At 41.1% G+C, this 23,321-nt stretch overlaps 1 protein-coding gene across 1 annotated transcript in view; it reads left to right on the top strand.

Annotated features, from left to right (window-relative positions):
* HPGDS (hematopoietic prostaglandin D synthase) overlaps positions 1–23,321 on the top strand; it is a 76,609-nt gene that overhangs the window by 27,474 nt on the left and 25,814 nt on the right. Inside the window, exon 2 of the mRNA XM_074949977.1 lies at positions 5,373–5,514. Within this exon, the coding sequence (XP_074806078.1) occupies positions 5,382–5,514 (133 nt within the window). The 5' untranslated portion in view covers positions 5,373–5,381. The remainder of the gene's footprint in view (positions 1–5,372; positions 5,515–23,321) is intronic.

The following is a 23,321-nucleotide window of genomic DNA, read 5'->3' as shown; positions in this document are numbered from 1 at the left end:
TTAATACAAATAATTACAACAACACACTCAGAAAACTGCTTTTAATTAAACTATAAAGGTAAAACGAAATCACAGAACAAATGTCAAATGTTTTTGGTAATGTCCTAATGGGCATTTCATCAGCAGATGAAGTAAATGTATAAGATAAAATTTACATTGAGAATTATACATTTAGCTCGATTAGAAATACTTGATTTTCCCTTACGGTATATATACTAGAGGTCTGTCTAGCTCTGTTTTAAATGTCTCAAGCAACAGAGCTTCCACTACTTCCTTTGGGGAACAAAAATATTCCACAAGCTGCTATACATCTCTGTTAGGAAATTTTTTGTGACGTTCAGCAAAAATTCCTCTTTCATTTTTTTATTCCACCACTTCCTAATATATGTTATTGTACTATCCTAAATAATTCTGTGATGTTGGTGTACACACCACCTTGAAATATTGCATACTATTATGCAGTCATCTCTTAGCTATGCTGTTTTGATCAAATGCATCCCTATAGTCAAACCTTGCACACTCATGTAATAATCTTCAAACAAAATATGCTTTGTGAGATATCATTTGAAAACTAATAACTCACTGGTCAACAATATCATGGTGAAAGTTATATATATGTGAAGTTATGAACATCAACTGAAATGATGCCTGAAATATGTTTCGCAAAAAGCAAAGGAGTACTTGTGGCACCTTAGAGACTAACCAAACCAATTTATTTGAGCATAAGCTTTCGTGAGCTACAGCTCACTTCATCGGATGCTTACCACACAAGTCTTGTGAGGGGATAAACCTGTTTTGCAAAGACAAAGGACAAGCTGATGCCTCTAGCCAGGTCAAGCTGATTGGCTGGTCAAATGGCCATTCTTTGGCAGAGGAGCGGGGCAGGAACAGATCAATCCGCATATTAACAAACAACAATCTGGAACCCCGAGACTCCATCTCTCTGTCCTCACAGTGGGAAAGATCTTTATCTAGGGGTAACCTTCAGGAAAATGCATTTCAAAGGGTAACTGGACTATAAAAGCGAGGGGTAAAAAATACCCCAGGGATTCTCTCTCTTTCACTGAAGATGACAAAAGAACCAGCCTTTGAACTTTGGGATGAGTTCCTACGTGAGTATTTCGTCAGCCCTATTGCTGGGAACACGAGGTAAAATTTTTACCTTGAACCAAGTCTGGTTGATTAAATTTTAGCTAATAGAAAGCATTTTATCTTTACTTCTCTGGTAACTATTTTTTACTTTAATGCCTTATACCTGTACTCACTTAAAATCTCTCTTGGTAGTTAAATAAACTTGCTTTATTCTTTAATCACAATGAATCCAGTATTGTGTTTCAACTTGACTTGTGTGGTAACACCACTTAAAATAGCCAACTGTTAAATATTGGCCCCTTACGGGCAACAGAACGCGAATATCTCAGTTGTCCAAGAGAGGACTGGACACTGCAGAACTCACTTGTTTAGGAGGAAATCCAGGACTGGGAGTGTGTTGGGCTTACTTGGCAAGTGTTAACCAAGGCTGGTGGAAGCCAGAGTGCTACTGGAGTGTTGCTGGAAGGCTGTAGCTATACACAGACACTCAAGGTGTGACCTGCATGCTGTTTATAAGGGGCCCAGGTTGGGAGTTACAGCAGCAAAGCATTGTAAGGCACCCAACATTGCAGGGCAGGTGGTGACACAGCCCCTCCCTAGTCTGGATTTCACCCCAGGAAGTGATAGCTATACATATTTATCTATTAACTTTTCCTTTTGTCAACATCTCTAGCTTTAAGATCTTTTGTTGTTCTTTTCTCAGCTCCTTCCAATTTGGCAATATCTTCCTGGAAGTGAGACTCACAGAATTCAATACAATATTCGAGGAACCTGACCTATGCTGGAAAAGTGCTGTTAAGTCAAATCTGCTTTTGTAAAAAAGCCTCTTGGAATCTTTACTGATCACAGATATTCAGGAGCTCAGGCTTGTGTGTCAAAAACGAAACCACCAGTAGCACAGTGGCCCCCGTATTATGATTACTGGAAGGCAGGCTTTTCTGGTTTTCACCAAAATTGAGAGAATTCTGGTCTTTGATGCCTAGAACATACCCCAAAGTTTTGTAGTGTTTCTTTTTCAAAAGTTATTGCACCACTGACAGACAGAAATACCATCAAGTTCAGTGTAAGGCCTCACTTTCCTTGACCAACAATGACCTGACATCCTCTGTTTCAGTGGTCATTTCTGGAGCTATGTCTGCCAAACTGCACACAACATTGTAGGTGGAATAATAAACATGTGCCTTTTAATACAATTTCTTTTGCCTTTAGTGCCTCGTTTTTCATAAGGTTAAAAAAAAAAGGCTCAGCTTTCCTAATTTTGGAAACAATGATAGCAGTAACTTTGTTTTGAAGCTACAGCAGACGTTTCATCCTTTAAGCTCAGGATATCTGTGTGCAACTGCTTCAACTCCAGGCCATGGTCTTTGAAATCTTAAATGATCAAGAATACTTTTTGTCCCTGCTGCATGCTGCAAAGGAACAGATATCTTTCATGGTAAATTTAGTGAACTCCCATGTGCTTATCTGCCAGGAAAATTATTGGTTTTTTGACTGCTCTCTCACTGTGATACAAAATAGATCCCTGTACCTCTGAGGACAGAAAACATACTTGGTTTCAGAAATAATCAAGTACAATCAGTCTTCATGTCTCCAAAACAGAGACCCCCTTCTTTCAAGTGTAAAACCAGTCTTTCATCTGCTCTCAAGAGCATATGTTTTGAATCGTGATGGCTTAATGGCCACCATCTTTTACAAATCTAAGTATCACAGGTTTACTTAGCAGAGTTAACTCATTCCATGAAAATGTTCCCCTTCTACTGTAGTATTGAGAGATTCAGTTATGTGATTTATTACAAAGACTAGGGCTGTACCATTGATCACTGATATAAATGGATGTATAACTAATATGTCTGTATATATGCCAGACCACCCCATCCCCGTCAATTAAAAAAGGACTTTTTAAAGTGATCTATATATTTAAATAATGTGCCCAGCTCTATAGTATGTAGGCAGTGTACCAATCTATCAGACACACATCTTTTTAAGTGGATATTTTCTTTAGATACCCGTCTCCTGTCCTAGAGAAATATAGCTGTATTTCCTTACCAACTTTTTACAAAACCCATGCAAATTTAGCCATTAGGCTTACTTTGTTTTTTTAATTCTGGACCAGGAATATAATTTCCTCTTTCTACACAATTCCTTTAGTAATTGTCTTTAAGCACCAGTAAAGAGATTGTAATGGAATTAGATGTCTAACCTTTGTTCAAATTTATCTTATTCCTTTTATTCAAAGTAATGTATTTCTTCATAACCTCCTATATTTACCTGGAAATTAGCACCTATTTGCTTAAACTGTATTAGAAGCCTCTTGTGTTTAGTAACATTTCTGAAGGACATGCATTAAAACAAAATAGTTTAGCAAAACTTACAACACATATAGAGCACAACACCTACCTCCTTCTTTCCATAACATTTAACATATATCCAAAGCCAGTTTGCATACTATTTTATAGATAAACCACATTAAGCACACATTCAAACTACATTTATATTATCTGATAGATAAGTCACCCCCACACAAACACTAAGGGTTGTTCTTCAGCATTATTTATAACATGCACAGTCTAACTTAAAGGAACTCTAAAAGTGTAAAATTAGCTAATACGCTCATGTATGAGACAAAATGCAAGCTTAGTTGATGTCAGAGTTGATAACACTTTTTTATTTCTCCGTCCACAAGCTATGCCCTTTCCATTAAGGTAAAGCTGTAACTCTTCCAGAATTTAAGGCATGGAATGGAGGTTAAACTTATTAAACTTGGATTTAATAAAATAAAACCAGCAGTGGCATATTAGAGAAACCTATATTCTAGTATTTAAGATACAATAGATACAAATCATGAACGTAGACACAAGCATCTACACACAAACACACACCACCACAAGACTTTTAAAGGTAGCCTGAAAAAACAAGGCACAGTGATAAAAAAAATCTGATCTGGATTTTAAGGGAAAACTTTGACATGGGTTTGAAGTGTTTATTTAATGAAACCGTTTTGTGTCTGTTCATTGTTAGTTATCACGTTTTAGCATGGGTAAATGCATGTCGTACAGCCTCCTCCAGCATTCTGTTCCCTCCCATCTCTCCTTCTCCCTTTGTTTTTCCAATTTTCTACTCACTTTTTCACAAGGGGTCAGCAAACGTAAATACCACCCACAAAGGCACCAGGAGGATTGGGCATACATACCAAGGCAAAACTGCAAGAGTGGTCATTTCTGACATGGATGACACACAGTCACTACTGAAATCCTTGTCTATACATGCTTAGGGATATTTTATAGAAGAAACTTAAAAGCAACCACAACTTTTCGTTGGGCCCTAGAAGAATAGCAGTAACTAAACAGGAAACCTAACAAGAACAATATGATTCACAGCCAGTGGCAGTGCATGCAGCCACACTGGTGCAAAAACTCCATGCCCAGACTTTTTGGACTGATAAAAAAGCCCTGTGAGATAATTAAAATGCAACATCTTTACATTTGTAGCTGCAAAAGAGAGACTTTTCCCCCATCTAATTTATCATCACTATGAACAGCATCAAAAATTAATTTCCTTGAGCTTATATAAACCTCTATACTGTACACAATGGCTTAAAAAACATAACCTCTAGCTCACCCTTGTCCTACCTCACCTCTCCCAGACACTTGCATTTTGCATTTACTAGTGAGGAAGAAGTGAAATAAAAAATAACACAACATTTAAAAGAGATACTATTCCAGCCTTTCAAAAATACCATTGGATTGTTTTTAAAGTTTTGCCTAAATGAACTGCTTAGCCTGCAAATACCCCCAAAGAAACAAAAGCTTCACTAAATGCAGTTTACAAAGATAGAACATAACATCATTGTGGGCTCACATCATTTATAAGTTGTGAAGTGCTTCAGATTCCAGAGAATATAAAACTCCCTCATTTGCAGATGGGTTTTACAATAAAATAAAACTGTAAAAGACAAGCCATAGCTTTGAAATTGCATGAAGGAGACAGATAAAGACTGACATGCCCCTGTCCTCTTCTCTTCCTGACTCTTCTTGTTGAACTCAAAACGATCATCCAACTTGGACTGTTTTGGCTATAGAATGTGGATTTACAGGTGTAGCATGGGGTGGCTACGCAGTACGATATATTGTGGGTAGCAGGCTAACATACATGTTTAATTTGGCATTATGGTCACAGTATTGACATTTTATTACCATGTCACAAACACGTAGGTATATCTTCTGTATAAACGTGGCAGGGTAGTTAATGTGTTAAATCATCAACATGGCTTTTTCTTTCAGAGATCCATCATGCCACACTACAAGCTCACGTATTTCAATCTGAGAGGAAGAGCAGAAATCATTCGCTATCTGTTTGCCTTTTCAGGCATAAAGTACGAGGACCACAGGATAGAACAAGCTGACTGGCCCAAAATCAAACCAAGTGAGTAGAACAGATTCTTGCATCCAAAGCTTTACAAGAAATCCAGTCAGAACACAAAACCACATGGGATGGTGCTGATTTAGGATGGGAAGAATCCATACATGCTAAAACCTCTCAGGTGAAATCTTGGTTTCATTGTCATCAATGGGAATTTTGCTATTGACTTCAGTGAGGCCAGGATTTCATCCCTTATCTCTCCACCAGGAAATACGAGTCCAAGGACCAGATCCTCAGTTAGTGTAAATTGGCATAGTTCTTTTATCTTCATTGAATATACTGACATCAGCTGGGGATCACGCCCCAAGTTTTCAATTGCTGTCAGCTAGGAACTGATGGAAGCAAGGTATGCATTAACACACTAAGGCTCTTAGGAAAAAATGGTTCCAAAGGCTACACTAAAGCCCTTAAACCAATTTCAGAAACAAAATGAAAATTAAAGAAGCAAAGAGGGAACTGCCCCTAGTGACCTGAAAAGTTCTCTAAGAGCGAAAGCAACAAGAGCGGCTGAAAAGGGAAAATGATAGAACACAGCCTTCCTCTGAAAAGCAATATACAGCCTACTGAGAAGCTAACAGTGCACAGAAAGCTACAGGGCTCCTTTGTGTTTATGGTTAAATTAACTTGAGATTGACATAGAATGAGAATAAAATGTCAAAAGGTCAAAGCAATGTCAAGTGTATACCAAGCCCTTTGTTTACATGGCATAGTTTCTACCCTTTAAAATTGTTTAATATCTTAATTCATCAGCAAGTCTTAGTCTGGAAAAGACTGACGTCAGGCTGGTAGTTTGGAGGTAAGCAATCAGAGGACTTGCCAATTTCCTCCATATTGTCATTTGAGGAAATTGGCTTCTATTCTGTTACCTCCCGAACAGATTGCTTTCGTACTTTCTATATGGGGGGAGGGGGGAGTACACTAAGATTGGGAAAAATGTGGCTTTCCATTTGTAAAGTGGTACTTCCTGGAAGGAACACATGACATGATCAGCACTGGCTTCCAAATTCTTTCTTGGTGCAATCAAAGGTTATTTTAGCCTATAAAACCCCAAATGGTTTGAATCTTGAATGCTTTAAAGATCATTTTCTCCCTAAGTGACACTGAGATGTTTGCTATTAGCTGGGGTGCTCAAACTAAGACACCCCTGGCCAAAATAAGAAGGGGCACAAGGGGAACCCGGCAGAAATAGAGACACGTTGTTTTCAGTGAGGGGCCTTGGATTTTGGAAACCATGTCTCCACCAGAGCCTGATTCTGTTGACCATCACGTCATGCAGTGTAACTTGGGTGTCCCCAAGGCATTTTCAGGTAAGGAGGGGAGAAAAGTGGGTGGGAGTGATGGTCAGAGAGTTGGTTTTGGAAGTATTTAGGAGAATTTTTAGTGCTGGACTTTTTTCAAGTTGAATTTGTGTGTGTCCACAAATAAAGTTGGTTTACATTTTCTACACGTACCTAAAATTTTGGATAGGTGATTTTTTAAATAAGACTAAATAAAACAGATAATATAAATGGAGACTTAGAAATCACAAATGCATTTACACCTTAAAACATATGAAAATCAGACTTACTTGCCAAGTCTTGAGTTCAAACTGCTGTATCTCCCATGCAGCAGTTGAAGATATCACAAACACTCAAGCCAGTCAGGCAGTAGGGCAGAAAAATACTTTCCAAAATATTTTTAGTGTGCAGGACATGAAGCCATCAATGATGAAGCTTTTACAATATCCAGTGTCTGTTTGCCACTATGCCTGACTGCGGCCCATCTGCACTACCATCATCATGATCGAATGATAAGCGATGCAAGGTCTCTTGAAGAAGAAACTGGGAACCATGATTTCTAAGCTCGGTTCTTGGATCTGCCCTTACTCTAGTGCCTTGGGCAAATCACTTAACCTTTGTTTCTCAATCTGTTATATGAAAATAATACCGACTCCCCCATGCCCCCCCACCGGGGTTTTGTAAGGTTTAATTAAAATTGTAACATACTTTGGAAGTATATGTGATGAAAATTGCTATATATACACATTGATAATGTTACCATTATTACTATGACTCTTACATTGGATTCAGAGTAAATAAGCCATTTGGTAAAGTGCAGGGGGAGGAAGGTTCAGCTGGTGTCCCACTTGGGGCTAGATTCCGCAAACCCTCTGCTTGGAACTCTCACCGACACAGTGGAAAATCTGTGAATGGCAAAATCAGGCACATAGAGTGCTTCCTCAGGGTCACGAATTGTTTTAGAAATACAAGTAAAGAGAGAGAGGGAGGATTGGACATATAGTGGTGATTGTCATGGGAAACTCTAAGCCTAGAAAAATAATTGGATAGACATCTGAAAATCCCACTTTGGCCAAGAGTTGGATCCTGAATCCCTACCTCTGGACAGCTCAAGGCTCACATCAATGAGACTGGGTGAGGGTGAGTTCATGCAGAGATAATGGCACCATTTGAGCTGCACTATGTAAAAAAAGATTTGCATAATTTTCACGTGTACCAGGAGCTAATTTAACACTGCTGAAGATATGGGTTTTGTCATAAGACCAGCCAGCAGCAGAATACGTGCTGACTATGGGAAAATCTACTCCATAGGAAATAATAATAAGTTATTCACTCTTACAGTGTTTCTAGACATAGCATGGTGAAATGTGTCATGTTGTGTCACAAGGGTATATAAGTGCTGATGTTTAATGGATATTTAGGTACTCAGGCAATACAATCTCCCCTCCACCCAAATGCAAGTCGATTTGTCAGATTCAAGGTTCATGTGTGTGAGGAGACTGTAGCTCAGTGCTTCTCTGATGTTGTTTGGTTGTATTGCAATTTATGCAATAAATATAACTTCGAGTTGCACGTACATAATTATCAAGAGCTATGGGTAGTAAAAGGTTTCAATGCTGAAAGTGTCAAATCACAAGAACTCTCAAAGAACTCCCCAGCAAAAAAAAAAAACTCAAATAGCCGTTCTAGCCAACTCTGCAGGCAAACCTTCCTTCCCATGCCCTCACAGCCAAAAGCCTGAATAAATAGGTAGGTCCAGTCATGTAAACTTGGGCTCTGCAGAGGAATCAAATGACAGTCCTTCAATGCAATTGCACTGCCTCCAACCTCAACAAGTAAAAATCTAGACTTTTCTACCTCAGCTGATTTTAACCATCAGGATGGAGCACAAAGAGGCAGTCTTTTAGCCAGGGCCTAAGCTGTACAGGGTTTTGTCTATCAGAACTATGGCAATTCTAAGAATAGAATATAGAAACAAACTGGAAGCCAGGGTAGTTTTCACAACACAAGTGTAAAACTCTCCATGTAAGAAACAACAGAACCACATTCTGCACGAGCTGAAGTTTCTTAAGTGTATTTTGTTTTTACTAGTGTCAAGACATAATTAGCGAATGTAACATAATATAATACAGTAATATAAATAAACAAGACAGTCAAAAGAAAATAACCTTGGCATGAAACAAGATCCAAATTAAATATGCCATCTTGTTTTTCAATTGTTTGAAAACCTCTCTGTGGAAAATGTCAAATCAGTATCTTCATTCAAAATGTTCTGATTTAGATGAAACCACAATTTTGGATGGAACACTGTTCTATCGAAAAAAATTTCCACCAGCTCTCCTTAAAACTGGTCTGCCACAGACTTCGCCTACAAAGAGAATACTGACATTACCAGAACATATGCCCATGTAAATCATGGGCTGTACGTTCCTTCTTATCCCTTCATTTCAAACTGCCTCGCCTAAAAGTAGAAGCAATAAAAACTGCTATGTCCTGGTGTTTCAGTTAAGCCTCCCCAATAAATCCTGGATAAAGCAAAGCCACAATGCTACATAATCATTGAAAGACTTTCTGCTCTAAAATACCAGCTTCACAGTTGTAATGATAAGACGACCGCATCAGCTCAAGTGACTAGCTTTTACCACTGATACGAGCCAACAATTAGGAATTACACTAGTTATGTGGTTATCATGCTAGATTTCCTCATTCACATCTGCAATAGTTTGTATCACAGTTCACACAGGTCTTTAAATATTAGGAGACTTTGGAAGACTACAAACATTAGCAGAAGGAGATGCAGCAGCAGTGCGGTGCATGGCTTATTTGCATCTCTCTGAAGTATTAATTTCATTCAGACTAGACAATAAATCCTACATAGCTCAAAATGTTTTGTGCAGATTCCCTTTTTAAACACAAAAATTATATCTGAAAAAAATAGTCTATACAATATAGCAGAGCTGTGTATTTTTGGTTGCTACAAATTATGTAACTCTAATATTGAAAATAGGTTGGGGGAAAGCACAGAAGGTAAATTTCCATGGATGACAACATACACAAGAACGTGCATGCATTTCTACACTTAATTTCATGAACAAATCAGGGCCGAATTGTGAATGCTGAGATCAGAAATCAAGCCCACAATCGGACTCTTTTAAACTACTCTTTCAAGGGAAGAAAAAGGTTGAACTATCCAGGGAAAGAACAGCATCTCTTCTCCTCTCCCATTATTGTAGACAAGGAACAGATCTTCTGATTCAGAGTCTAAGGGAGCTCCTCAGAGAACATTTCAGATTTTTAAAAAAAAGTTTGGAAAACCACATCCACAGGGACCATAGCCATGGAAGCATGAAAAACCACAAAGTGGAATTTTGCTTCATTAATGAAGATGAGCCAAGAATTCTTATAAGACCTTTTTTTAAAAAAACGAAACAAAACAAAACAAAAAACCAAGCATGGGACAAAAAGTGTACTCTCCATCCTGTCTCACAAGCAAAGATATTACTCAAAAATAGCATGCATGTATCTGTGTAGAACAGAGTTTGAAACCTCGTCCCTTGCCCAGAGTTAGAATTCATTTCAATTCTCCTCCTAGGAAGACCAAGGCAAACAAACACTGCAGGATGTTAAGAGTTAATCTTAACATGCAGAACAGTAATTTAGAATACTGTAGCTTTTACTTTTGAACAGGATTAAACAGTATGATGTAGCAGTGTGTGTGATTTTGGAGCGGCCAATTTTGCCAATCTTTGAGCATTTCTCTTAACTCAATATTACTGTTCAGCAGCTTTGGCTGGACAATTCATTCTTTACTTCTAATGCTATTCTCTCTCTCTCACTCTTTCGCCAATTACTATAATGTGTTCTCAGTGCACCATAAACATGAAAGCTTTGCATGGTTTGGTTTAGGTACTTTGACAACAAAATGTCTATAAACGTACATTTCATTTATTTCCTTTTGTCACCAGTCAGACAATCTGCTGTAGGATTTCAAAATAGCAATTTCGGGAAAAAATTCTGTAACTTCAATATTCAGCAAATTCAAGACGACCGGTAAACAAGCAAAGCTATGTAAATGCAACTTTTCCGGGTTGCTTTTCAATAGAGCTGGCAAGAAATAGGAATCTCCATTTTGCAGGAAATGCCAAGTTGCCAATGTTTAGTTCTGTATGGGAATTTCTGACAAAATGGAACAATCTATTTCACTGTCCAGCCAGCTTGCCTCCCTGCCACGTGGGCATTCATGAACTGGGAAGTCCTAGGGCTGGCAACTGGGGAACCAACCGGGCAGCCAGGACCCTGACTGGTTTCCTACCAGCCTGACCAGCAGGCTGCCAGTATACCAGGCAGGCTGGCCAGTCTGTCAGTCTATTTGGTTTCCAACAAAAGTATCCATGGAATCAACACACTCGCATGGAATGTTTCTATTCCATCAGATCGGCATTTTCCAGCCGAAAACTGTTGCACTGGAAAAACTTCACCCGGCTCTCCACTTCAATGCCTGCTCAGGGCTAGCACAGACCACCTTTAGGCTAATATCCCAAAAGCGGGAAAGGTAGTGAGTGTGAGGCATTGGATCCAGATGAGCTTCCTGTCTTTTTTGGAGCCCCGCAACATTTGTTATAAGCAAATAAAGCATAACACTTACCTAACACTTGATTTTCGACGCGCTGTACAAAGTTTAATTGTTATTAATTTGGGATTCCAGGCCTGATGATTTAGGGACAAATCCTAAGAGAAGCTGACTCCTGCAACTCCCTTCGAACTCAATGGAATTATAGGTTTCAGAGTAGCAGCCGTGTTAGTCTGTATTCGCAAAAAGAAAAGGAGGGCTTGTGGCACCTTAGAGACTAACCAATTTATTTGAGCATAAGCTTTCGTGAGCTACAGCTCCCTTCATCGGATGCATTCCGTGGAAAATACAGTGAGGATATATATATATATATATATATATATATATATATATATCCTCACTGTATTTTCCACTGAATGCATCCGATGAAGTGAGCTGTAGCTCACGAAAGCTTATGCTCAAATAAATTGGTTAGTCTCTAAGGTGCCACAAGTACTCCTTTTCTTAATGGAATTATAGGCTGTCAGTGCCTCTCAAGATTTGGCCTGAAATCATCACACATGCAGACTCAGCAAGCACTAGGTACCCCACCTGTCAGCCTACCTCCTCTTGATTGCCAGTCTCTCTTCCCTGCATGAAGCCTCTCTGAGCTCCATGGTAAATCCACCCTGACAGCCTGCCTGAGCTGCTGATGAGAGCTGCCTCCTCACTCCTGGGATCAACCAGGAACTTGCAGCAGGGGAAAGCATTTTGCATAGTGAGTGCGAGAAGGGAGATAGATACAAGAGTGGGCAGACTATCCTGTTTGGCACAGGCACTATCCTATATTCTTAACCTGGTTCTGACTCTCAGCAGTCAAGAGATCCTTCCCATCTCCCCAGATGGTGCCTCTTGGCAGCCACCAAAACCTCCCAGAGAAAGTATTCATGTCCCACCTGGAAATCACCCAGTTTCCAATAGTTTACATCCACCAGGAAAGTCCCGAGTTCACAAAGGGTTGAAAATACTGCCAGATCAAGAGGCTGGGGTTGGTGTTTTGGCTAAAGAAAAAAAAAGTGGGTGGTTTGGATCCAGGCTCCATGGTATTTGAACCAACACAGTTGAGGGTTGGAGTGGAAAGTCAGGGTAAAATGATCTTGTTTCGACCTGTCCCTAATTAAAATAATGTAAATTGCCAACCAGTGCTAGAGAGGAATGCACTTCAAATGTAGGTGCAAAATGTGGCTACCTGCAACTATAGCCTGTCAAGCTATTTGGCTTTATCTGAAGCCACATCTAGATGGGAATTTTTGATCTGACTCTAATCTTTATAATTCATTGAACCAAAATCCCAGGCCCATACACTCCCCAGCTGTAGGGCATTTGGATTAAGCGATGAATCTGGATTAAGCAATTTGAGCTCACCTCGTATCATTCCTGCCCATTGCAATAGGTACAGAAACGTAAATCCGGAGACACAATCTCTTCATTCTAGATCCTTCAGAACTTGGGAAACAAAATTGGCAGAGAGGGTTCAGATATAAACATACAATTTAAATGATGGAACTGAAACTATTTCAATCACTAGTAGAAATGTACTCAATTCAAGACCTAAAATGTCACAGAATAGACTCTTTTAAAAACGTTTAAAAATTCCTTGGCATAGAATACATTGAAAAGGAATGGGTGTTACCATTTCATCGTGTCATAAAGCTACTAACATCTGCAGTGTGTTATGTGAACAACTACAGTTCAAGGGGAAAGCAATGACAATTAGTAGCCACTTTGTAGAAGTAGCATGGAATATTTTTATGTCATGCACTGCTAAATATTTACCATCTCTTCAGGGAAAGGTCCAGAGGCAAGTTGCTGAGTGGGTGATTATTGTGATGAAAATTAATTCTGCTGTCATAAAACAGTTGAATCTTCAGAGATTTAGTGTCTGACAGCAGAAAGCAAGCAAGAATTCCTCAGGGGATGCTCACCCTTTTTCCTGAATGGCTCTTGCTGGAGTGATATAAAATAGCTTTACAGAATACCACTCGGGCTCTTGGTGAACAGTCACTTTAAAAAAAAACACGTATTATAGTATTACTTGTGTTAGGGTAATAGCTAGATGGCCCAACTTCAGTCAGGGCTCCATTGTGTCACAAACTCATTTCAAAGGGTAGCTCCTGCCCTAAATAGCCTACATTTTACTTTCACAAGATGGACGGGCTCGGGGGAAAGAGTATTATTCCCTTTTTTTGCAGAAAGAGAACTGGGGCACAGAGAGATTAAGTGGCGTGCACACGGTCACATGGGAAATCTACAGCAGAGCCAAGAACTGAACCCAGCTTCCTTGAGTCCCAGTCCAGTCCCTTCAACACAAGACAATTCTTCCTCTATTGGCTTTATAAAATCCTTCTCAAAAGTGAAATCTTCTTCCATTTACCCTTCCAGCAAATTCTCTCTCTAAAACGTTTCTGACAAATATTAATTAAGCATTTGTTTCCCAGGGCTCAGTTTAAATAAACATCCACTTAACCGCAAAGAAACTGATGCTATTCTTGATTTTGGGAGGTTGTCATTTCAACAGACAGACAAACACAGCAACCAATGTTGGATGTAACCGTTTGTCAGTCTCTAGACAACCCAAGTACCCTGTTTTAGAGACAAGTTAGGCTGCTGGCATTGCACCATAACTGAATGAAGCTCTGGGGTCCACGAGAAAGCTTAAAACACAGACGCATCCTGGCTTGGACTCCAGTAGCTCTAGAAACAGTTTTAATACTAAAAGAAACGGGATAGAGGAGGAACAGTTTATGTCAGGAGTGCAAGCCCAGGGAAGGGAGGAGGAAGGTGAAATCACACATGGGAGAAACAGCTGAAATGAAGGATTGGGATCAACGTGGAAAAGAAGAGTGGACACCAGGAAGAGGGGAAGGGTATGAGACAGAAGGGAAAGGGAAAAGAAATAAGACTAGTCATATTGATTTACCTTCTCTGTCTCCTCTCCTGGTCAATAGCAGGAAGGAGGTGGAAACTATTTTAAAAAGTCTGGCCCAGAAAGGGAGTTGGGTCTCCAGGGTCCAGCCACAGGAGGTAGCTTGAAAACTAGGAGGCTGCTGAGGGGCACAGAGCCCTTAGGAGAGCAGGTTTATGCCAGCAGAAGCTGCAGTAGCCTGTGGGAAAAGGCTGTGGGGTGATGATTGTGGGGCATTTGTCATGCACAGGTCAACTGTCTGTTATCAGGAGCCATGTAGGAACCGCAACCAGGAAGCGTAACACATGTGATGTCTAATTGCCTTTGTTGGAATGGACTAAAAGCGGAATCCCAGTTACAAGGCCTGAGGAGCCTTAACCCTCTCTATTGGGCTGCCCCTAAAGGGCCAAGTAGGGAGCAGTTCTTTATCATTTGTTATGAGTGAGAGGTTGTACCTGAGTTTGAAAGACCTTCCTTTCTGTCCCCCTAGGAAACAATCCTTTCCTTGAGCAACAGGCTTAAGTGTTTATTGGGAGTCACCAGGTGCTAGAGTCTTCAGGAGCTAGCCGATGAAACACCTTCACAGCTTGTATCTGAGCTGAGGCACACCCAGCTCCAAACCTATGAGGTGCACTCAATGACTTCATTGCATGGCAACATTATTGACTTGCAGAGGGGCTATGTGGGATTTAGTTCAGTACAGAATTCAGGGAGGTGTGCCACACCCAAAAACAAAGTGTAATCAGGAAATGAGCAAAAACAGGGAAATGCACACAATTAGCTACTGAAAGCATACATTAAAAATAGCTAAGAATTAGAGGAAATAATTTTTATTAGCCAGTGACCCATGCGGTTTGCTTGTTCTCAGACTCACTTTCTTATTAGACAGTCCTCATTCTAATCTAATAAATCAACTCGCACTCACCACACATCCAGAGGCATGCAGATAAGAAAGGCAGCAACCGGGAACTGCACAGGCAAGGAAGGCAAAGCATTTATTTCTCACACAGCTCAGACATGGAGATATTTCTAGGGAGACCACAAGGTGCTTTTATGGAGTCCTTTCTTAAAATTGCTCCCGTGAGAGTTGCACTTTTTTGTAGATGAGAATTTGTATTTCTGAAAAGGCGAAAATACCACCCATGGACACTTGGAGCTAAACTGACATAAGCACATAAGATGACTTCCTAATTAAGCAGGACTGAAGGAAAAAAAGGTCACATTTATGATTCCTTCCAGCTTGTCAAGGCTCCATACACTGAGCCTGATTGTTAAACCGTGACTTCTCTCTCTCTGGTTCTCAGTGCTGCCCAGAAACCTTATCTCCAAGCTATGGAAGGCTTTCCTCACCTCATGCTATCATTTACTAGCCCTGCCACTCGCCTTTATCTCCTGTTCACGTACAAGTGCAATAAGTGGCTTCTTATAGGTGGCCAGCGAGCCTGATCCATAAAGAAGCTGATGGTTGGCAGGAGGGACTCAAGTGGCACTGAAAATGTAGCAACATTTTAATAAAGCTTTTGCACAAGCCCAGGCAGTACAAGTACAAATTTTACAATGTTCCTTTTCATCTGTGTTGTGAATTCAGTAGCGCTACTGCGAGACATGCTAGGCCTGGAAAGGACTCATTAAGAGCCACCTACACGGATGTAACAGCAGCTTTTAAATGTGGTTTTTAAGCACTCTTTTAGCTCATTTGTGGTTGGGTCATATCCTAACACGTTCTGGCCTGTCCCCAGGAATGGGGTCCAGCCGTGTCTAGAACGGTGCTAAAAAAACCCCCATGCTCTAACTGAAGTCCGTCTGGACTTGTGCCATGCCTGGGCTCTGTTCTCAGCAGACAGCTTAACTATGTCAGAAGCTGAGTCAACTACTGCTGACTTTAAACTGTGCTTAATCACACTTTAGAAAGTTAATTATTCTAGCCCTGTATGGGACCGTTGCCCAGGACCTTGCTCATTTGCAGGATTGCTATATTCTAGAGTAAGGCCCTGTCTACACTGTAAAAACGTCCAAGTTGGATAGATCAGGGCATGGTCTGGGGACACCGAAAAACACCACAAAAGGTTCCACATATACTAGTGTTTTAACCCTGTTGGGGGAGATCTGTATTGTAACCAGGTTCCCTGACAGCTGCTTTTGCAAAGAGAATGGCCCTGAGACAGTTAAAATGAGTACTCTGAAAGCAGGGTTGAGAAGGTTTCTTTTTATTTCAATCACTTTTGAAAAAACATTCCCTTTCTGAAAGGAGGGGAGGGGAGAGCAGAGCGGCACAAATGTGGGAAGTATGATGAGCGCTGTAACCATGGATGGGTGGGTGGGAAAAGTCTGACACCAAGGAGGAGTGGGAACAGCTATTGTACAGAAGGCAAGTGGCGGAAAGAGAGAAGGAAGAATAGAAGAGGTTGTTTTATTAAAAAGGCAAATTTGGCCCTCTGCTACTTCTTCCATTTAACATCAATGGGAAACGTGTACAGATACCGGATAGCTGAATTCTGCCCGAAGTGCAGGTGATGAGAGACAAGGGGAAGAAACAGAGAGAGAAAGGGAGGTGTCAAAATGGAGAGAGAATGTTGAGAGGGGGAAACAAACAAAATGGAGACAGAAGCAGGACTTCTGTCAATCAGACAGGAATTGCTGCTTCCAGAAAGGCTAATTCAGGCAGCAAAGCAGTCACCTGACTGAGAGAAAAGAAAACTTTTAAAACAAAGTAAAAAAGAAAGGAAAATGTTAAAAGGAAGCTGCAATAGGAGTAAGGAAGAGTGGGCAGCAACTCTGTAGGAGATGTCTCCATCTTTGTGTAGCTTTATAGCATTGATGTTGGATTTACTTAATAGTAAGATGCATTTTTGAAACATCTTCTGGGCGTTTTGGCTTGGTCTGCTCTGCTCCTTTGGGTTGTAGAATCATAGCAGAGAACATTCTGAAGCTACCCGAGCACTTTTGGTTGTAGTGTGGGGAGTCAGTGAATGCCGAAGGTTTTTGTTTGTTTGTTTTTACATGTTCCTATTGTTCTCTTGAGGAAGGAAATGCCATCAGATTTCCCCATCCCATCCAAAGTGGGACCACAGGGGAAGCCATGTTGATCAGCTAACGTAGTGTTAAAATACAGTTTGCCCTGTCTACATTAGAGCTTTCAAATGAATTAGTTAAAATATGTTAAGTAGTGTGTTCCTTAAAACCACCTTTTATCTTAGTGTGGACAGGCTCTGTGAGGGTAACGGGGAGAAACAAGGATGGAGAGGGGAGCAGTTAATGCTTCACTTGTGGGGGAAGGGCAAGAGAGCTGGCTAGAGCAGAACTTACCCTCAGTGCTGAGGAAATGTGGCTGCTGTAGAGCTCCCCTTGGAAGCAGGCTGCCTGAGGGATGCTTCAGGGTCTGAGGCACAAAGAGAGGCAGCATCAGAGCTGGCCCTCTTGTTACTGTGTAAGGGCTCTCAAAGATAGGAGTGAGATTCCTTTTCTACTCCTCTGGTCAGAGGAGGGATGAGGTCTGAAAAACCCTGTCTTAGAACTCTGGGAGATGGAAGGAGGAGGGTTGTCTGGGTTCTGGGGGTGACCGTGGCAGGAAACTCAAAGGCAGAGATACTATCCTTTTACCCATCTCACCATCTACTTTCTCTCCTTTCTTCTAGTTCTTCTTTATCCTTCCTCTTCTCCTCTTTCCAGGACTAGAAAGGGAGGAGGGAGGGAAAGAGGCAGAGTTTAAAAAGGAGGAAGCTGGGTAAGAAGACTGAGGCATCGACTCCATGCTTCTAGTCACAAGGCAGCAAAAGAGTTGGAGGGAAATGGGTGCACTGTGTGGTATTGGGGACGGTCTTTAAGAGCTGAATTTCCCAAACACAGTCTGGGTGGGGTGCTGTGAAGCTATTGCTATGCACAACCAGTTGGTCATAGTCACAGAATAAAGAAAATCTCTTTCAAGCTCCTAAAGCACTGTCTGATCACTGAACACAAGTTCCAGGAATAAAAAGGAACTAACATTTCCTACGTGGAAGAATGAAGCAGATAAAAGTTCCACCTAGAGTCAAAACTAGACAGTAGAAGACAACTGGAGAAGATTTAAACAGTGCTTCATCCTGCATCTTCTGTGCCAGCAAAAATAAAGACAGCCGCAAGGGAGTCTCATAAAAGTTTTGTGAATTTCTCTCATGATAATTGCGGATCTTAAAAAGTGTCCCAGAACATATTTAATTCATATATTAAGGAAGTGCTTGAGATTCAGGTGAATACCTCCATCCAGTAGGGAAAGTCTCCTTCCTAACAGTCACTACACTGCTCAAACTTACTCTTCCTCACTGGTAAATGGTGATTTAAGTCTCCACATGGTGCCAATCTCTGCCCACAACATTTAGCTTCACATTAAAAACTATTCTCCGGTGACATCTGGGTTTTTATCTGGACCAGGTCTACCCTGTACAATCAGCAAAAAAGAGAAAATTTCTGTGTTATTTCAGATATTTAAAAGCCATGGCATTTCCCGATTTGTCTTGGTAATGACACTTCAAAGGAAAAAGGCATTTAACTTTTGCAGTGTGAAGTTGAAAATATACAAGGGAAATTTAAACTTTTATAGCTCTACCTCTGTCCAATTATATGGAATAATTAAATGTATTGTAGATAATTTATGGCCCTAACCAAGTCCTGTCATTCTGAGGGATAAAACTGTAAAGCAATATAAGCATCTGCCACACACTCTGGTTTGATACACTACACGGACTCTAGAGGAAGGATCACTGATGAAATGCCAGACATTTACAATGGTTTATAGCATGAGTCTGTTTGTCTTCAGAAGTGTCAAATTAGTCCCTAAATGTGTGGATCAGTAGCTCTGCATTGGAAAACAGATTGGTTATCCTGACTGTGATGGGTTTGGTCACAGAGACCCGCTTGGGGCTGTCACCCGATGTGCTGAAATTACCTCTGAGCCAGTTTTCCCTGATGGCTTGGGACTCCAGAACCCTGCCGACTTGAGCCAGACATGCTAGTCTGCTGCAACACAGTCCCAGGTCTGAACCACGCCACCAAAGCTGCAGGCTTTAACCAGAAACTGCTCAGCAGGTCACCTCTCCCGAGCACCCAGCGGGATCCAACCCCCAAATAAATCCATTTTACTCTGTATAAAGCTTATACAGGGTAAACTTATGAATTGTCCGGCCTCTATAACACTGACAGAGAATATGCACAGCTGTTTGCTCTCCCCGGTATGAATCACTTACTCTGGGGTTTACTAATAAACAAAAGTGATTTTATTAAGTATAAAAAGTAGGATTTAAGTGGTTTCAAGTAATAACAGACAGAACAAAATAAGTTACTAAGCAAACTAAAACAAAACACGCAAGTCTAAGCCTAACACCTTTAAGAAACTGAATACAGGTAAATCTCACCCCCAAACATGTTCCAATAAGCTTCTTTCACAGACTAGACTCCTTAGTCTGGGACCAATCCTTTCCCCTGGTACAGTCCTTGTTAGTTCCAGCTCAGGTGGAAACTAGGCGATTTCTCATGACTGGCAACCCCCCTTGTTCTGTTCCACACCCTTTTATAGCTTTGGCAAAAGGCGGGAATCTTTTGTCTCACTGGGTCCCCACCCTTCCTTCTAAAAGAAAAAGCACCAGGTTTAAGATAGATTCCAGTACCAGGTGACATGGTCACATGTCCTGTGAGACCCCCCAAGCCTCCATTCTTTCTGGCCTGACTCTCACAAACACAGGAAGGCTTACAAGGAAACAGAGCCATTTACAATCAATTGTTCTAGTTAATGGGAGCCATCAAGATCCTTAGTCACCATTAATGGCCCACACTTTGCATAATTACAATACAACCTCAGCGTAATGCTTCATTTTTCCAGTTTTAGATACAAGAATGATACATTCATACAAATAGGATGAACACACTCAGTAGATAATAAGCTTTGTCATGATACGTTACAAGAGATCTTTTGCATGAAGCATATTCCAGTTACATCATATTCACCCTTATAAACATATGGAGTGCAATGTCACACCTACGAAATATATATAGTGCATATTCATATTTTTGTCATATATATATATATATATATATATATATATATATATATATATATATATACACACACACACACGAATCATGGACAGGACAATGTAATATTTTCTGCTTTTTCCTCTTTCCCATTGATTACAAAAGATCACATTTTGAAGAATATAATATGCTGCTGATTCAGAACAATTCCTTACATTCAAGGGTTAGATGTTAATATTTTCTGTTGTCTTTCTTTTTTGAAAAATCTTCATCCATGTTTGCTCATTTCAGGGGGTCTGTCACCCAGTTTATGTCCTGAGATAGTTAATTGATACTGATGAGGACATTATCTGTACCATCTCTTGTACAAAGATCTACTCATCTTGCCTTCTAATTTTAAAAATGAGAAAACATTTGCAATAAAACTATTCAGAAGTGATAGTTTTTGTATTTGCACTGCTAGTGAAAAATGGGCCCACATCACATACACAAAAAGACCCATATTTCAAAAACATTTAGAGATCTAAAATGAGCCATTTCTCCAAGAAAAATCTCAGCTTATCACTGAGCAGAAATGCTTTACAAATGTGAAGCTTAACGTTGCCCATGTTTTCAATGCGAAAATAGCCAGTTAATGGAAATCTGCGAGTAAACAAAGTTTGAGGCTCTGTAACAGGGGTGGCCAAATCGCGGCTCACGGAACCCCTCATACTCACCCCCATTCTCTGCCTACCAGGCTGGGGTGAGCTCAGGGCTTCTGCCCTGCAGCAGGCTGGTGGGGCTAGAAGCTTCTGCCAGAGAGGACTGGTGTGGTGCCTGCTGAGAATTGGGGGCACGATTTAAAGGTTCGGCCCCCTCCAACAGCTTGAATCACGCCCTCCCCAGCATGCCCCCACCCTTACCCTCAGCATTCGCTCCCTGCAGCTCCCTTTGCTGCTGCCTCTCCACTGAAGCTAACAGCTGGGAGCTGCAGGGAGGGTCCTCTGCTTTAGCTCTTCAGGGAGAGGTAGCAGCAAAAGCAACAATTCTCCCTGCAGCTCCCAGGTGTTTCCTGCTGCTTCTCCCCAGTCACAGCTCCCAGCTTGCCAGCTCCAGCAGCTGCCCTGCAGGGAGGGAGCCCAGCAGCACCATGTGACAAAGTGGGGCAAGCAAACCCTGGCAAAAGTATGGGGGGGAATGTGACCCCATGTGCCCCCCACATGTGTTACCTCCTGCCCAGCGAGGAGGAGGGTCTTGGGGTTTCAGGCCCACCGGACGCACCAGCCAGGGCTTCAGCAGGAGTGGGGCTGAAGCCCCAAATCCCAGCAGGCGTTGCCCAACGGGGCTGAAGCCCCGAGCCCTGGCAGACACGCCCCGGCTCTCAAACTTCTTAAGATTGTTGCATATGGCTCGGATGGTCAGTAAGTTTGGCCACCTCTGTGCTATAAATTACCTAAAACCAGCAAAATAACAGAACTTCAGCACTTACCAGCTTTGCTTATCTCATGAATTCCCGTGATAAACTGCGTTTCCTGTGTCTCAATCTACATTCTCCAACTGTCAAGAAAGCAACGTTCTGTATGGTTCATGTTTTTTTGTTGTAACCGACAAACTTTGAAAAGTGATTGACTCTTGTTTGTAATTTGTAGTGTTGAACAACGGTTTTCAACCTTTTCATTTGCAGACCCCTAGAAAATTTCAAATGGAGGTGCAGACCCTTTGGAAATCTTAGACATAGTCTGTGGTCCCCTGGGGTCCACAGACTACAGATTAAAAACCAAGGGTGTAGAATCATCTTTCATACTGTGCTGCTAAGTTTGGTGGGGGAGGGGGGAAATGATCTGATTGGCTCAAAGTGAGGTGCCAATTATAAAATTACACTGTTTGCCTCGCTACCCTTTGTAAGTGTTTGTGTAGAAAACAGAAAAGTAATCCTTTGCTCAATTCAGTTTCCAGATTAATCAATTCTGATTTCATAACTGCCAGAAGCTGGGGCTAGATAATAGGGGAAGGATCGTTCGATAACTACCCTGTTCTGTTCATTCCCTCTGATACATCCAGCATGGACTTCTGTCAGAAGACAGGATACTGGGCTAGATGGACCATTGGTCTGACCCAGCATGGCCACGCTTATGTTTTTAGGATTTTTTATATATATATATATACATACACACACACACACACACACACAGAGAGAGAGAGATAAAATAAAATCAGTTCCACTGTACTGTGTGGCGTTTTGTTTTAACAGCAACTCCAAAAGTTGAGTCACACTGATCCACTCACTGACTGCATGATTTTTGATAAGTCAGCTGAAATCTTGTGCTTCTCTCATTTCTTCCGTTAACTTAATTCACTGCTGATCAGCCACTGCTCCCGATCTGGTGCGGCTGTACTATTGACATTGTCAAAAACAATCACAGTTTTGAACGTAACCACTTCCTCAGAGCAGGGATATATTGTACAGTGCTGGTCACTAAGTACACAACAACAGTTGTTGAGAGCAGCCTTGTTCCACGGACAGCAACACGCTCTGCCTGGATGTACTTGGAAGGTTCAACAGCTGATAGTGCATAGTGATAGCGATAGTGTACCCAGTTTATCTCACTGAAACAAAAAGCTTTGGGCATTATCCTTTGTAGATAAGCCAGCTGAAGATCACACAGCTTTAAACACAGTGGTAATCAGGGCACAATGCACTGCTCGAGCTGAATTCAAGGCCAAGCACTTTGTCAGCTTCACAGTCATGGGGTCTTTCAGTTTAGTAGGCAAGAATGTGCCCTTCTGTATGATTCTTAATTCAGTAACACACTGTTGTTGCCTGGAACTTGCTGCTCTCTAGCTAATAAACATAAAACACCCTGTTAGCAGAAGAACTCTATTACTGCATCAGTAGTGACGAACAGCATGTGCTTTCTCATCGAGGCAAAGCAATTCTAATTTTCTCTTGGCATCATCATCATCATCAAAATTTATCCTGGCACCCTGGGATGTTGCACTCAAAAAAAACCTGCTGTCATTGGCACTGCATACATGT

Source organism: Natator depressus, chromosome 4, assembly GCF_965152275.1.
Source record: "Natator depressus isolate rNatDep1 chromosome 4, rNatDep2.hap1, whole genome shotgun sequence".
Classification (NCBI taxonomy): Eukaryota; Metazoa; Chordata; order Testudines; family Cheloniidae; genus Natator; species Natator depressus.
This window is presented reverse-complemented; position numbering and strand designations above follow the sequence as displayed.